The sequence below is a fragment of the Augochlora pura genome, chromosome 8 (genome assembly GCF_028453695.1).
Source record: "Augochlora pura isolate Apur16 chromosome 8, APUR_v2.2.1, whole genome shotgun sequence".
Taxonomy (NCBI): Eukaryota; Metazoa; Arthropoda; class Insecta; order Hymenoptera; family Halictidae; genus Augochlora; species Augochlora pura.
Genome location: NC_135779.1, coordinates 12545892 through 12560891, shown reverse-complemented (window position 1 = coordinate 12560891; position 15000 = coordinate 12545892). Strand labels below are relative to the sequence as shown.

At 34.7% G+C, this 15000-nt stretch overlaps 1 protein-coding gene across 1 annotated transcript in view; it reads left to right on the top strand.

Moving 5' to 3' along the window:
• Positions 1-15000, top strand: part of Phlpp (PH domain leucine-rich repeat protein phosphatase) — a 117441-nt gene that overhangs the window by 37869 nt on the left and 64572 nt on the right. The window contains 1 exon segment of the mRNA XM_078189022.1: positions 5193-5428. Coding sequence (XP_078045148.1) covers positions 5193-5428 — 236 coding nt within the window.

The window sequence follows — 15000 nt, the reverse complement described above, 5'->3', positions numbered from 1 at the left end:
CGCTTTAAACTGACCGCGGCGCAGTTAATGCGGTTTACGGACCACCTAAAACTTTTACCGGCTCCGAATGCCCGCCGGGGATTGCCAACGATTTTTACCGCCCTTCCGTGGAGATCGAGATGATCGATGGCCCGATAAACACGCGTCGCTGTCGCCTGTTACGCGCCCGCCAGTTTCTTCGATACTACGATACTACGAAACGAAATATGTATAGAGTAGGTGAACCAATTACTGTGCCGCTCCTTGATTACCGTACCCTTCCAATAATTTTATGTATATTTAACGACATCATATCATATTGAATTTATTCGTGAAAATTTGATTCGCAACTTTCATAGCCGAATCGAGACTTTAATTTTACAGGTCTTAACTTATAAAATGTGAAGACTAATTTTTTAATTTCATTCGACGCGTTTGATCTTGTTTAAAGAGATGAGAAATACATTGCAAATAAGAATGGTGAAAATACAGAAATGATGCTTTCCAAAATAAAAATATAAACTATTATATTCATAAAATTCGATCAAATTATTGATTAATTCTATTAAATTATAGAATAATTATAAATTATATTATATAACCGTTTTATTAGATGCACATCTTATTTAAAGCAATGCAGTTTATAAGAAACAAGCGAGTGTTACAAATGCTTCATTTGATTAAAAAGTCTTTGTAAGGTAGAAACTGATTTAAAAATGTTTCGTACGGAAGTTATCATTTAAAGAAACAAAATCAACAACAATAAATAATAACAATAGTAAAATTAATAAAATATCTGTGTTTGCCCTTTGAAATCGAGTAACTTTTGTATTTCGCATGTTTCGAAAAAAGTTCTGACATCGTTCCCAGAGAGATTAAACAGAGAAAACACGGTATTCGCTTTTTAACGGTGTCCAAAGGCAAGACACCGATAACGATCAAAGATTGGCAGACTTTGAAAGAACTACCGATGATGGCTCTCGACCGCCATCAAGGATCACTTCCACGATTTTTGCAAAGCTGCAGAAAGTACGCAGTCAACTCTCTAGAATCGAGCCCTGTGTCGATTATTTTATTGCTGAAACTGTTCGCTGGTTTTGCCAAAGGGCAAGTGATTCTCCGCGAACGGATTTCACTGATCAACTACGTCCGCCGTCGGATAGATCGCCGAGAGAAAAGTTGTCGAGATTGCTTAATAATGAGGCAAAGCGTTGACCAACTCTGTACCGCCAAGCTTTTCGAAAAGTTTTAATTGCCTGCATTCTCAGTATGCACTCCCTGTTACACTTTGCCGCCTTGATGAGGTTACCGATCAATCGAACAGCTCCCTCTGAATGAACCCGCTCGAGCAACTTTCAGTTTTTCTTTGACGTTTCCTGTTTCGTAAATCAACAGACTTCCGTTTCTATTTTTCATCACCGTTCGCATTGTTCCATGCTTCTATATATATATATATATATATATATATATCGCTGATTCCTTTAAATATTAACCATCATAAATTTCTCTAGATGAAAAGTCACTGTATAGAATATTGTCAAACGATGGATTTCTTTCTGTTTGTGACATAAAGTGCATCATCATAAAGCTTGATGTTATAAATGCAACGTAAACTAATGATTTGAAAGACAAAGTCTATTTCTAGAGAACTGTGAGCTTAAATATGTAAAGCTTGCAGACATCAGTGTAATTATAATTAGACTTTGATCAAAATATATTAATACTGTGACATTTCACGCGAAAGATAAATTGATTAAAATAAATCGTGCAAAATTGTATATTTAGTAGGTAGCAACTATAACCTATTTAAGTACTCTCTAATATTAGTACAAATAATGTTGCAAATATTTATAAATCAATATAATTCGAAACTAAACGAAATAACATTATATAAACATTAATAACGTGATCGTGCAAATAAAATAGAAACATTTCAGTTTAGGTACAACAATATAATTGTTTACTTTTAAATATAATTCTGTTTAGAAATAATTATAAATTCCATCTATGCAAATTTTCATTTAAATACCAAAAAGCGAGCTTAAAATAATAAAATGCCTGTTTGTATCTTCGCTAATATAAACAAATGAAACACACTTTGATCACTGCAAGAGCAACATATTACGTTCCTGCAAAGAATGTTGAAATTGCAGTAATAAAACGGGAATCGAAATATAGGCTGACATTATGCGCTTACTATGAAAAATTATAAAATAATTGTCCCCAAATGGTTTCAGGAAAATGAACGCGCTCTTCAGCGCGTGATTGTTTCCGTAACAAACAAATCAAAACAATTATTAATTTTCTCCCAAGCGAAATGCGCGGAACTCGGGGTCCCACAAGGGTTGCACGTAAAATACGATATTGTTCTGTGGTACATGTGAAAATGATAATGGATATATATGTAGTATGTCGACTGCGCACATTTCTGATTAAACTGCGTTCTCGGATTTATTGCACCGTACATTTGCGATTCACACTAGTGGATATTGTAATTTCGAATCGGAGCCGTGAGGTGACGATCTGTTGACACAAACAATATATGTATCTAGATTTCGGATTAAATAGAAAATTGTTTGTCGGATAATAGTTAACCGAACGACCAAATATCTATCATGTTAATATATTTCTAATTTGCATTCGGTTTATTTTTCTTGGATAAAATTTCTTACGTAAGAACAATTTTAAGGTTTGTTTTTGTTACGTTTCTTTGTTGTGTAGTACTAGTAACGATTTTAAAGTGACTTTTGTTTCTTTAATCAGTTGATTTGGAGACTTTTCTAATTTTAAACTAGTCTTCCGAATATAAAATCGTTATTTTATTAAATTTGATTTAGATCCATTTGAACTGCTCTAGACAAAAATGCACTGAACATTAATTTGATCCTGTCAGTGGTGACTAAAATAATAAAATATAATAAAAGAAATTCACACTTTTCCATGCGGCTTGTGTCACTTTATTTGTATCATACAAGTGTCGCTTAAATTATATTTCTTGTAACTTACATCATATTCAAACCACAATTGTGCAGAGATCATGACGGATCAAAATCATAAATATAATAATTAATCAAATGGAATAGATATATATATAATCAAAGAAACAAGATAAAACAAAATTTATTATATAAAAATTGTATTGAAAGAACATCTTTTATAGAAAAACTAAGTTACACTTTTGTGGATTCAACTAAAAATGTTATTGTTTCTGACAATATGAATACTTTCTTGCATTTCAGAAATGTACGCATGCTGTAAAAGCACAAATATCTACAGTCTACTAATTGCAGAATAATAATTATCTGCATCAATTTAAATACATAAAGTATATAGATAACTATTTTTTCTCTCAATCATTTTGATAAAACATATAACACAGTAACTTTCTTAAATTCTTTAATCTCGTTTTACGTTTTTTCTCCGATTTAATCATTAAATATAAACTATCTTCGTAATTAATTTTTATAAAATACAAAAAGTAATATTATCATAGAGATATAATAAAACACAATATTGTAGTTGCCACGCTTGCGGGACACAAACATATTGACACCGGACCTGGAGCATAACGAAAATGCGTAAAAACATCGGTACTCAAGAAGTCGTGACAAATTAGCAATGTCAATTAATACGCACGTTTACAAACAAGAATAAATACATTCTCGTATCAGGCGCAGTTGAAAATTTTCCTTGGAGCCAACCAACATTGATTGATCAATTACTGTCGAATTGCGGAGAGGTGAATTCCGTGGGCCCAGGAATACCCAAATTTTCCTCTGTGAAAGGTCCGGCGCTGCTGTAGCGTGCCATCTAATAACACGGGAACTACGAGTGCCAGCTGTCCATTGATATTCGCAAAGCAACGACCGGTTTTAAATCCGACCGCGTTCATTCGACGGCGACGCAAAACCAGGGAGAATCGGCGCGATGCGGCGCGCGGGCTAACAGGCCGCAGTTTGACAACGGCCGCTTGTCAGCGTAATCGAATTTTCCTGGACAGTTTTCGCGGGAACATCGATGTAAAGCAGAATTTATTTCGCCGCGGGGCACGCTGCCGTGACGATCGTCGGAATTATAGAATCGCGGGGCCATCCCAAAGGTATCCTCGTTGGAATAAACATGCGCTGCGGGCGCAGCAAGAATTGAAATGCGAATCCCGGCGAGACGATCTGTAAATCTTAATACGTACCACTCGCAGCCGGAATGAACGATGATCGTGGAAAATCAACGGCCTGGAGGAACGAGAACTCCGCGTGAAACTTCGCGCGCTGTCGATCTCTTTTTCGACGCTGTTTTACGAATTTCTGAGGCGGAGGAAAATAACTTCGACTGTTTTGACGTTGAAACGCTGAAACAGGGAGGTTTGCGGCGGCAGGTCGATGTAAAGGAAACTCTCTTTCGTGTGGTATATTGAAACGTGTAAAGACAAAATTCTCGAAACTCCGTATTTGAATGTATATGGCAGAGGCCAGAAATAACAGATATTTGACAAAATGTTGGTACAAAGAATCAACATGGTAAATATATATGTAGATCGCATAAATAAACAAAACCGGCCCGAATGCGAACATTGCGGAATAACGTGAAGCAATGAACACATTTTTCTGGACTGTCGTCAATGGCTACAGGAAAAAAACTCTATATGAAAATAAACTCAAAAAGCAATTTAAATACCTGCAAAGAGATTGAAAATGTTTTAGAGTTCTTAAAGCTGTAGTCAGCCTCAATAGATTATGACTTAATTATAGTTGATTATCATATGTATGTTAGAGTTATGTTTTATTTATCATATATAACAAAATTGTAGGGATTAATATTTATTCTTAATGCAACTACTTGAAAATAAAATTAATAGTAACAATAAAAATGTATTTATTATTCAAGTTGAAACTATCAACCGAAGCAAAATGTAAAAGGAAATTCCAATTTTTGGTTGTAAATAACAATTGCGGTGTATTGAATATCTTTTTCGATGCCTTTAATTATTGATGACGGAAATTCTATTTCTATTCACCCTTTGAGGACGAAGATTTTTCAAACACTAAGAATACTTTCCTGAAAAGTATAGTAGATTGTGGACCAAAGAAATATACGATAAACTTAAGATCGAAATGTGAAATCAGTATCGCGCGAGTAACAACTCGTAAACGTCGTGATAAACGAGTAGAACGCGGTTCGTAGTCGCAGCATCGAATCAATCATCCTGATTTCAGCCTGTCCAGACTCTAGACCTGAGTGGATGGAACTCGGCGGTGGCGGGGGTGCGGTCTGTTATGCGCCCTCGCGGCTAGGTAAACTTGTGCTGCGTATCACTGGATTTCCAAGGGTCACTCGGCAGTGTCATCAAACTCAGCAACAAGAGGACAGTCAGCATCGTGAAACCAGACACTTATACCTTGGCTTTCACCACCCGTGGGACCGAGATCTGTGGAAAAGTTGGATTAAACAGGTAAGTCGGAACAAATCCAGATACAATAGAAACTTCGTTTTCAGCTTGGAATACACGGAACCCTCCTTCCTTCCTTCCTTCCTTTTTTCTTTCTTTCTTTCTTGTTCTACGAGAGAAAAAAAAACACGAGAAATTAGATTTATCGTGCTGCTACGAGGACAAATGTAATTTTCTGGAAAGTTCTAAGTGGACGGATGTCCTTCGGCCGGAAATTTCATCCCTTAGACTGTTTCATTTTGATTTTTACAGTATGGCGAGTATAGGAACATGTGAGTGCTTCACGTTGGCTTCGTTCTCGGATATTACTAGTTTGAAAGTTCTAATACATCATACATTAGGTAATTGTTTGCTGCAGAAATCATGTGCAAATCATATTTCTTTCATAATTATTTTAATCTTCTTAATGTTTCAAATTAGAGCATTTCACGTTTGTCATAAAGAAACTTGGATATCTGTGACAAATAAAAATTGTCTACCTGAATTGCAAGAAACTAAACTGAAACAATGTGTTCTTTTTCTTGGTAACTCTAATAGATTGAATATTAAATACAGAATTATTAAAGTCTTTTAACCTGTCCACTGTTTTGCGTTTCGTATGCACATTTCCCGTCATAAATGCATGAAATTCGCTAGCTAGTTATGAAAGCATAAAATTCGCAATCTATTAATAAGTCGCAGACATTTCATTAGCTTCGATAAATCCTGATATAAAATTTATAATTCGAAGAATTCTCAATTCCATTGGTATGCGATAAGAAGCGAATATACGTCGGTTGTCTGGTTTTTTGAAATGCATACAAATTAGTCGACTGAAATGCTGCGTTAATACCGATAAATCGGGGAGAAATTTAGCGGAAGCAATTAGCTCTATTAAGCTGGGGTATTTATTAATTCTGCTTTAGACGCGAATTGTGCTGTTTAGCCAAAATACGAAGGGTATAATCGCTGAACGCATTTAGCCAGATGAAGAGGGAGGATTAAACGAGTTGCCAATTTCAATTAAGAGCACGATAACAAAGAAACCGCTGGCCCGCCTTTCTCCGAAGAAAATCTATTCACCCACGGTCAATTTAATTTTCAATCTAATTTTTAACGCTCGCTTCCCCCGAGGAATACCGAGCTCCCCTCACCGCCACCGAAACTAAAATTGGTCGTTGTGCAAGTAGTTTAGAAAAATCTTCAAAGAGGGAACAAACTTGTGTTTACTGACTCGAAACAATTTCAAAGCTGGTGCGATGATCAGCACACGTTCTATACTGATTGTTAAACTGCGGATTTTATATATTTACAGCAAATCTGAACAAGTTAAATACAAAATTATTGTTATATTAATGTTGCGCGTATTATTGTAAATATTGTTATGAAATGCAATTACTGGTGCGTTACCGATACATACATATTCTTGTCAATATTATTAATCGTGATATTATCACTGAACATATTATTACATATATTATAGAAACGTATTTTTATTTAAATTACGCTTCTTTTAATTGACTTCGATGTTCCTTATTTTGTATAAAAATCTGCAATGTACTTATTATTTTTCAAGTGATTTGAACATTCAATTTCTGTGCATTTTAATCATTTTTATATCGTACGAATATAATTATATAAAATGCGAGCCAAAGCAGAACTTGATGGTTATGCAATTAAAATGCAGTTGCTGCATATTATGAAAATTGGCGAGGCACAGCGCGAGGTATATTTTAACGAAAATTTAGTCAAACTTTTACTTTATTTTTAAATTTATGTGGTTGTTAATGGAAAGAGTGAGGCGAGTATTTTGTGTCCAACATTACGAGCCTCTATAAATATGAGTATACATCATTCGTAACGTATCGATAAAATAATATTAAAATAATTAATGAAAAATTAACTCAGAGGTAATACTTTACTTTTAAAAATTAAGTATAAAATTTATTATTCAATAGATAAGTGCCCAATGGACATCATAATCGAATAGAACATGTTAAGTACTTTTATTTAAAAGAATAAATGCTAAAAATTAAAAAATCATTTTTTCCAGGAGATTCTTATTACATCAGCTTATAACAACATTATTTTTCGGCGTCTCATTCCTACTATATAATTAAATAAATTAATTAAAAGAAAATTATATATTGCTCTGTACATCTTTCATTGTTAATACTAACAACCAAAATCAAATAAGAAGAAATAAGTAAATTATTGCTTCTACATCCATTATTATCAGTCTCATTGAATAAAATCAGATTAAACAAAATCAATAAATTATATTTGCAGATCTTTTATTATCTGAGTAAATGATAAAATCAAATTGAAAAAAAATTAGTTCATTAATTTTCTACATCCTCCATCGTTAATACCGACGTGAATCAGATTCAAAGAAATTAGTTACAATGATCTTTGTTTGAAAAAAAGATTGGAAGAGGAAGGACGCCATTCTTGGCGCGCTAAGTGCTAATGGAACTGCGAGTGGCTGGGTACTTCTGCTCGAAAAATTAGCTGATTAACGGATTAAAGAAAGGAGAGCTGATTATCCCAAGAAAATTGGATCTGCCGTTACACCGAGCTGCAGGGCAGCTTCCGACTAGAATAAAGTCTAGCGAAAAAAGAGTCGGTAAACGAGTCAAAAGTGACTTCCATCGAAGAGTGTCCCAGAGTCGGAATCAATCTTCGAGAAGCAGTACTCAATGTTTGCTAGACAATCGCAAGCGACTTAAACTTTAAGCCTGCGCGACTGAAAGCAATTCCCAGGAAGTTGGCTCGGCAACTCCTGGAAGAATGAGCGATCCTTATCCTTCACGGCAGCTCGCTTGAATTTTACACGACATCCTGGAAATGAGCGTTGGTACGACCCTGCGAAACTGGATGAACCACAGGGGGTCAAGTTGTAATATTCAGCAAGTGCGAAAGATGCGGTTACGGGGAATGTGTGTGTCCGTCGATGTTTGTACGAGACGGGGCAGAATGCCCTGGATCAAATTTTCTCTTGTTAATTTGTTTATCCAATTTTTTTATATTATGTACGCGCTACACGTTGCTTTAGGTGTATGCTGGCGTGAATAATTGTAGATTTAAAGTAATTGAAACTAAAACCTAACAAAGCACCGTATTTGTATATTGCTGTATACAAGGTATCCCAAAAATATCTAAAGATCTTGAAATGAGGGATACTTAAGATCATTTGACCCATGAAAGACGATATCAGCTAGCGCGAGATGGCCGAGCCAATGAGCGGAACTGAGCCTCATCTGCTCATTGACTCGACCGCTTTCCGTCTCATTGGTCAGTGTTTTTCATTAATAACTCGTCGATAATGCCGCGTTCAAGAAAAACTTACTTCAAATAACCTGAGGAACTCATTTCTCGATTACGAATAACTTTTGGAACGCCTTGTAGAAGTAATAGACAATAAGAATATACGAGCATGATTTTTGGATATCTGTAACAGCGTAAATGTTTGAGTCTATAATTATGCACACCACTGTAACTGTTTCTAATTAAAAAACAGACATTTGTTCTTGTGTAGCCATTTGTGCCCAGATTTATTCTTAAAACTTGCTAAAGTGCAAGTTTAGAAAGTTTGGAGCAATAAAAGTTGACAGCTACCGTGGCTTCAGATAATTTTCATCGAAAGGGAAGATTCATTACTTTCTTAAAAACAAGATTTTAAAACAAAAACAAATAATCACTTGCAAACAGGGAAGGGACGCTTTAATCGAACAGCGTTTTTAATTCGATAAAGTTGTCAATATGTTTTCATATCAGCTAGATAATTATTGAAGCACTTTTCAAAGGACTACATGACACTCTCCGTTTTTCCTACCTCGTGCGACCGAGGTTTGTTAGGCCACTGATTTGTCAGTTTTCCCATAAATCCTGTTTTTCTCTCTCCGTTTTATTGCGCGAGCGAACGAGTCGCTGTTGATAACGTTATAAATTAACAATCTGATCAGATTGCAGCAACTGATGATACACGATACTCTTAATATCCCTGCAAATGCACAACAACACCTTTTTAACACGAATATTGGGTTTCGGTGTCGATATTTATGGTTGGTCGGATTTAATCCGCGATTTCCTCTGCTTATAGTTGGAATATGAAACTCATCTCATATCACCGGTTACGAGTCCGTTAAAAAAATCCTTTGAAATCGTGTCCTCTCTGTTTATCGACCCCGCCGGCTCGCGCCGAATTCATCGACATAGCTTTGCAATGATATTTTTTCGTCAATTTTTTCAGTTGCAAACACTGACTGCGGAAAGTGAAAAACAAGAAGAAACGTATCAAAATACAAACTGCATATCGAATTTTAAATCTTTTATAATAATTCGACAATCCGGAATCAATTCTGACATTGAAATCCGATTGGACTCCGTTACATGTGAATCTCAGACTTGTTTAGTCGAATAACAAATACTCTAACAAAGCATGATAAACAGTAAACGTTATGCATTTATGGGAAAAAAACGTAAGGTTTATGGGAAAAAACAGGTAAAATATGAAATTACGAAAACAGCTGGCAATTTTCAAAATCCTGTTATATTGTTTACTGAATTTATTAAGAGGAGAACCAGTATCTTATTTCACTTTCTATATCCATTGTATTCCAAATATATTTACACTACTGCAAATTGCATTCGCACATTTGTAAATCAAACTTATACTTGAACATTTCGAGTCGAGACTTGCGTCAATTTTCGAAAAAATTTTGAGTCCTCAAAAATATCTCGTCAGTTCTAAAGATACCTGAACATTTTTAATTTCACGACATCATTTGACAATCTCGACACTTTCGACTGTCGAGATACTTTCGATGACTCGTCCCTTATAATTTTTTAAATTATATTTAATACATTTTATAAATTTTAGAAAATGTAACTTTGATAGGAAGCTATACAAATTTTAATTTATAAAAATCTTAGGTTAAAACAGTTTAAAATAATGGATTGATACAAATTACTTTATAAATATTTGAAATGATCTTATAGTAAAAATACAATTTTATAGAAAGATATAAAACATTTAATTTACTAGGAGCTAGGTTAATATAATTTAAAATAATGAATGGGTATAAATTATTCTATTAAACACCGAGATTTCGATATTCTCAAGGCTTTACACACCTCCAGTATTTAGAACTACCCTGGAAGCGAACAGGTCCCCGAAAAAGACAGTAATTAATCTAGACTAGGTATCTGTCTGAGAAAAGAAGTTCAAACGAGTGGTAAAATTGGAGGGGCGCAACGATTAAACGAGCCACGTAATTCATTAAAAAACACGGCGGACGTATTAGCGGGTATCCCTGTGCGCAGAATCAGCAGACCACCCCGGGTGTGCGACGCGACGTTTTCTCAGCAAATAGGAGGGGCTAATGAACCGTGGATAAAGACGCACTCGTGGTTTCCCTGTACCAAACGTTCCTGCGTCCCCTTCTCGTACGATCCACCACGTCGTTCAATATCTCGCCCTCGTTTTCCGGTCTCGAAAAGTGCTCGATTGTCTTCCGTAGCGCAAGCTAAGGGCTTCATCGCGACGAAATGAGGAACTAGACTCTCGCAATATTGCTCTAGAAATTTTCCAAACCGCTCCTTCACTTCTGTCTCGGCTCCGTTGTTTTAGAGAGAAATACTAACTCGCGATATAGCCGGTACAATAGGCAACCAATCTGTTCGATATTATGCTGGCTTCTAAATACTCCGGCCGACAAAATTATTATTTTTAATATAGATTTACAGTCGGCGTCAAAATTATTCAGACACCTTTTTAATGCTGGATACGTTCTAAAATATTACACTAGATTACTTGATTTTTTAAAAAATGTTAGAGGGTAGTTTGATTTAGTAGACAATCGCTAAAGTAAATTTTTGCGTAAATTAAATTCGCTTAGATGGCAAAAGAAAGCGCATATTTTTAATTTCCTTATCTCAATAAATAAGTAAAGTTTAAATATTGCGATTTGTAGATCTTGTTAACTTATTATGCATACCAAAAGTTTCATGGACATCGGTTAACGTTATTCGTGGAATATAAACAATTAATCCAGTGTTTTATTTGTTTCGTTTTAAAGAGTGTCCAAATATTTTTCCGACCGACTGTATCTGCGAAATATTTACTTGTAAATTACTCTAAATTCGTCATTTTGCTTATGAGATACATAATTTTTCAACTTTTCTTCAAATTCAAATAAATAATTATTCGAATAAGTAGGTAAAATAATTTATAACTAGTAATAATTGTTATTCGAATAATATAGTCGACGAAATTTATAAGAAAATAGGTTGAAACTATGCTAGAAAACTAAAATTAAAAAAGCCTTCATTTATCAAATTTTGCATGATCGCTATCACCACAATGGGATTATTAAGAAACTACTTTCCAACTCGGCGCACTATATTCATTGTAAAAATAATATTAAGACCTTATTCCGGTAATTTTCTTGGCATCTTTTAATTTCGTTCGCTAATGTATGTGGTTGGTGTATACGAAGTATCGCTTACACGCAAGCTAAATTTTGTAATGCAATGCAATCAGTTCTGTAACGTTGCATTATCGTACTTCTGCATTCTACAGTTTTAAACTCTGCTATTACGTGACCCAACCCCATGATTAACCCGTTTGAAAATAAGAACGGAAGAAAGTAAGAGAAGCAGTTAGATTGATTCAAAAATTCTAGTAACAATGTAACATATTATAACGGATAAGCGACAAGAAATTGGTATTAAGTAACATTTAATTTAAAATAAGTATTATATAAAAGTAAATGACTAAGTTTATATAAATTCTTATTTCGATAGACTAATTTAAATACAGTGCTTTCGCGGATGAAAACAGTCGGTAGACATTTAGCTTAACTCTTTATATCATGAAGACTTTTAATCAGTTTAATATACAACAAAGAGTTGAGACTCTTAATCATAAATTTTATGTTATTCGTACCCGTCAAGAACAATTACCAGGTCAAGAACGATATATACTTTGATCTTCTTTATTAAATATTTAACTTCTATTTACTATTAATTAGGAAATAAATATTAAATTTTAAATTATACATTTTTCTATTAGATATTAAAAGGTAAATATTTTTTATAAAATCACTGGAGAAGATATTCAAGTGACCAGTGTCAGACGAAATGTGTTGTATTTGAACAAAATATGAAGAAAATTAAACATGTACAATATAATTGGAGTAATTTGCAAAATTTTTAAAGACATTCTAACAGCTAACTGGTTAAAAAATGATTGAATATATTCGTTTCGTACCAGTTTACGTTATAATAAACACGGCGATCAAACTAGATAAAGTCAATCTCCTCATTTTTATAAAACAGCAAACATTAGTCATTTTCAGAATTCGGTAGATTTAGTATTAATGCCACGGTGCTCTGTAAAGTAAAACCTCAGTTATTCAAAGTAATCATGAGAACATGATCGTTCAAATAATAGAATGGTTACCCAGATACTTCGCTAGATTAAATCCTTCTATACAGATCGCCGCAAATTGATCTTCACAAACTTTAGATTCTACACTGTACTTCACTATTCCTCAAGTACAATTCAGAACTGTAAAGTCACAAATACCAGCATTTCGATTAAAAACGTCTGATCGAAAGCAAACACATGTCTACCAATGAAAAATATACGTAATTATTTAGTCATGACAGGAAGTCAATTTCAATAAGTACATCGACTATTTTTGTCATGGAAATTTTTTAAAATAGTATGAAGAATGCATTTTTTCGTCTTTGCTTACCCATTGAAATCGAAGCGTGACTATACAGCAATATTTCGAATTTGCCCTTTAATTCCAAACACCACTGCAACATTCTTTATATGTAGAAGAATAAGGGTAACATCTCTTGTACAGTCATCATTCACTAAGGACAGAACATCTAAATTATTCTAAAGACTTTCTTCAAGAGCAAATATAACCAAGAAGTACAAATTATGTTATTCAAACGATTTGAGAAAATAATCAAGATTTAATTTAATAATTATTAAATTATTTGTCCAATTAATTCTTTCTACAGAGTGTCACGAAAAATTTGGTCGCGAACTTTTTCGAAATTCTTGTATAAAAGATTTTAAAAGTAAAAATTGAAACAAATAAAAATGTTTAGAAATTTCGACCTTGAAAATATCGATCAAGGAAACTTGCAGAATATGTTTTTCAATAGATCATCACTGATCTGATATAGAATTCACTTACTTAATCACTTACCTTAATCACGACAAAATATTTTTTGACAGTCTGTACATTGAAAATATTTGATTTATATGTTTTAGAAATATATGGTCAAATATTTAATCAAATTGAATAATAAACGAGTGAAGAGCGATTGTTTTTATTATGTCTTTTTTTATTACGTATAAGAGAGAAGTCGCCACTGTGAAACGAGTTGAATAAAAGATAAATCCCCAATTAACAGTTTGACGATGACGGGATCAATTTCGGTGAATAAATAAATATCTTGTATTTCGTTTACAAATTCCGCGTACCTTTTTACATAATGCAGCCTCTGTCCCACGGAACAATATAGGAACGAGAAATGTTCAACAGCAACCGCAGCAATATCAGCGAGACCTAACTCGGTCGATTTTCAAGTCCGCAATTCCCAAGACGCAAGCAGACTTCATCGGGCCAGATTTAATAAAGTCACCTTGGCCCAGGTTAGCAACCTCAGAGCAGATAGATCGATCTCGATGGAAAATCGTTATCTATACTCCGGGGACCACGAGAGTTAGTTGTGGAGGAGGTCCACGACCGCGACGTTCATTCATCGGAGGCCGATATTTGTTTGAACGCGGGTCACTGGTCTGACTTATGGGATTATATATACCTTCCTGTATCGGGAGACCATTGACCCAGCTAGGTCTCCGCCGTCGTCTTGCATCCCTTAAAAGGATACCGTCGATTCCTGCTGCATTCTCGCCGAACGTCGATCCTGTCGGGAATAAAGAACCTCCGCGGATTCAATAAGCAGAGGGACGCTCTAGAATTCAATCGGCATCGTCTGCCCAATATTTCATATTTCCCGATATTAGCGGCATGAAACTCGACGAGTAGTTTCCGCGTCCAGAGCTGGAACTTCGGGGCAATAACGCCGGCCGATCGATGATTAGAAGAGGGAGGCAGAAAATATAGCATTGACCGCGGTGGCAGGAGCGTGTCTTCCTGACAGGGAAATAGACGCGGTCGTTACCACCCTGTCGATGCTCGCGGTTTGGGAAACTGACCAACGACTTTGTCATTTTTAAAGATTTAGTGACAGGCTACCACATGATTTCGCAGATGGGCTTTTGGAAAATACGGCGGTGGGGATAATCATGGGCACAAAGTAACTTTCATATTTTTAACGGTATCCAAACAACAATCAACCAAAAATTATATTTGTATATTTCTAGTTTCTATTATTTCTAATAGAGAAATATACAAATATGACTTTTTGTATAAATGTTGCTGAAAATGTAAAAATTACTTTCAGTTAAAGGTACGTAAAACAACTGTTACTATTATTATATTCATTCATAGTAATATTAGTGTAGGATGTGTGAAGTATGTACGCGTGTGAGTGAGCGGTACGAT